Source organism: Diaphorina citri, unplaced genomic scaffold (genome assembly GCF_000475195.1).
Source record: "Diaphorina citri unplaced genomic scaffold, Diaci psyllid genome assembly version 1.1 scaffold3340, whole genome shotgun sequence".
NCBI lineage: Eukaryota > Metazoa > Arthropoda > Insecta > Hemiptera > Psyllidae > Diaphorina > Diaphorina citri.
In genome coordinates this window covers 8,570-11,314 of record NW_007380749.1, presented here as the reverse complement: position 1 = coordinate 11,314, position 2,745 = coordinate 8,570, and the positions used below count along the sequence as shown (strand labels likewise).

The following is a 2,745-nucleotide window of genomic DNA, read 5'->3' as shown; positions in this document are numbered from 1 at the left end:
ATAATACCTTGATTAAATAATAATTGAAATGACCTTCAAGCTCCACAGATAGCCTTCAAACTACTTCTACTGACCTTGAAATAACCGCCGCACATATTCTGCAGCGCCTGGTACATGACAATTTCCCGTGTCGCGGCTCGCGACTTCTTCCGGCTCTTTCCCTTCGACTTTTTGCCGCCCCCGGCCGCCCTTTTGCCGCCCGTTTGAACCGCCCCTGCGCCATGTTGGGCCGCCGCTGACTGAACTTCGTTGAGCATTTCTTGTTCTACGAGGAAATTGTCGGCACGGGTCAGAGCGGAAATGAGCCACGCGTAGAGAAATTCGTACAGATACCTGCAAGTAGAAGAATGAAAGAATTAAGTCAAACTTGCGAATTTTTTTTCTCTCTGTGAATCAAACAACAATAATAATAATAATACACCTAAGAATTTATGTAAATTAAAATTGTTCTACAATGACTCTGGATCGGTATGTCCTGTTTTCATTGGGCAGCAGGGACAGCATTAAACTTCTGGATAAATGACTATGTAACTTCTTTCGGAGGATTTATAGAGGAAACTGGAGGAGGTCATATCGTCCCGAAAGCGAAGAGTGGAGGACAGGATAGGAGAAAGCCAGCCGTTCCGAGAACACTCATGATTTTGAAGAACTATTGAGAATGATATTGGACCCACAATTTCGAAAAATGACACAAATCTCTAGTACTGATTGGTGATGATAAAAAGTTGAACATTTTGTAGAACCGTCCACACTAGATACCTCCCTCGGTGGTGTAGTGGTCAAGGCGCTCGCCTGGTAAACAGGAGGGCGTGGGTTCAATCCCAGCCGAGGTATGGAATTTTGAGCAACCTAAATTCCTCAGCACTTTAGATTTCGGTCCAGGGCGCTTGAAATTGGGGAAAACATGTGATAAATTGCGTAGATCAAAATGTGCCCGGGGCGGGTTTATCCTATAAGGTTCGTCAGAAAATTTCCGCCCTGGCAGGGATTCGAACCCAGCACCTCTGGGTTGAGAGAGAGTCAGTTCTTACCAATAGATATAGTAGTACTCATGTACACTGTATAGTTCCAGTTCAAATCCGGCAAGTAGATACATAGAAATGATGCGGAGAGTATAGTATAGGATCCAAGTTCCGAAACATGCCAGGTGGGAACGGGGCGGGTCACACTTTTGGGACAGGGTGTGCAGGAATGCGTCTACTCTCTCTGCCTGTGAAGAGAAAAAAAAAAATTAAAGGTCTTTAAAGGTCTTTTTTTTATCAAATTAAAGGTCTTTTTACCAGGATCACGAAAATGGTGGTGCAAATTTCGTCCTAAAAACCATAAAGCCAAAAAACTGGTTTTTTGAATCAGAATCGAGGAAAATTTCTACGTGGCAAACTTTAGCTTTCTACGCATTTGGAATCGGCTAGCAAGATCAGTTCAGTTCTCGGCCGGCGGTTGATCGGGTCAGTTAAAGTTGTGATCTTTTAGATTTTTTTTTTTTCAACTTTCAATTTCTAAAACGCAATAATGATAAAACTTAAAATCAACATAAAATCAAAAAAAGGACACAGTTCTCTGTGTCACGCTAAAGACCGGGTTAGAAAGGGACAGTTCTCTGTCACTCTCTAACTTGGGTAAGAGAGGGACGGTTCTCTGTCACTCTCCTTCCCGGGTGGGAATGGGAAAAAGGACACAGTTCTCTGTGTCACGCTAAAGACCGGGTTAGAAAGGGACAGTTCTCTGTCACTCTCTAACTTGGGAATGAGATTGACATGGTTCTCTGTGTCACTCTCTAACTCGGGTGGGGTCCAAGTTCTAACCTCAAAAAATTTTCTCTCACTTTTTTTTCGGTCGTCGGCCATGTTTGTTTCCTGTACCACGTGGATACGTAGTTACCCAGTTTTGCCGCTATAGTGGCAGCACTAGTCGGGGGAAAAAATAACCCACGGATGTTCACAAGAGTGGATTATAGGGTAGGTTCCAAGTTCTAACCTCAAAAAATTTTCTCTCACTTTTTTTTCGGTCGTCGGCCATGTTTGTTTCCTGTACCACGTGGATACGTAGTTACTCAGTTTTGCCGCTAAAGTGGCAGCACTAGTCGGGGGAAAAAAATAACCCACGGATGTTCACAAGAGTGGATTATAGGCTAGATATAAAAAAGTGAGGCTAATAACGTGCTTGCATATAAAGCGCCCGGTCGCGGGTTCGATTCCCGCCCTTGTCGATTTTTTTTATCCTAAACGTCTGGCTGTCTCCTACCCTGTTTAATCCTTCACTCTTCAATTTCAGGATCATAAGATCTCTGTCTGCGCCAGCCTAGTTAGCTTGGTTGGTAGAGCGTCTGCCTTGTAAGCGCTTGGCCACGAGTTCGATTCCCGTGAGGGCGGATTTTATCCTGAATGGTTCATGTTCGTTCTCAGAATAGATCGGCTGGCTTTCTCCTATTCTGTCTTCCTTCTCTCTTCGATTTCGGGACGATAAGACCCTAGCAGTTACAGTTCCCTCTGTCAAACCTCTTGAAAAAAAAAAAGAAGGTATCACCTGAAAATTACAAAAGAAAAATACAACTGTACTCATAGAAAACAAGCTATACCTATACTTAGAAATCCCATGAAATTTAATTTTAACCATGAGTTTTATTTTATTTTTATTTATTTATTTATTTATTATTATTTTTTTTTTTTTTTCAGAAATCCACTACAAATCCAAGCATATTTCAAGACATCAAATCCAACACTCGATTAGATCGGAAGAGCGGTT

The 2,745-nt window shown here is 42.4% G+C and overlaps 1 protein-coding gene across 1 annotated transcript in view; it reads right to left on the bottom strand.

Moving 5' to 3' along the window:
• Positions 1 to 2,745, bottom strand: part of LOC103520226 — a gene marked incomplete at its 5' end in the record, with an annotated part of 9,027 nt that overhangs the window by 2,205 nt on the left and 4,077 nt on the right. The window contains 2 exons of the mRNA XM_017448444.1: positions 75 to 333; positions 1,032 to 1,206. Coding sequence (XP_017303933.1) covers positions 75 to 333; positions 1,032 to 1,206 — 434 coding nt within the window. The remainder of the gene's footprint in view (positions 1 to 74; positions 334 to 1,031; positions 1,207 to 2,745) is intronic.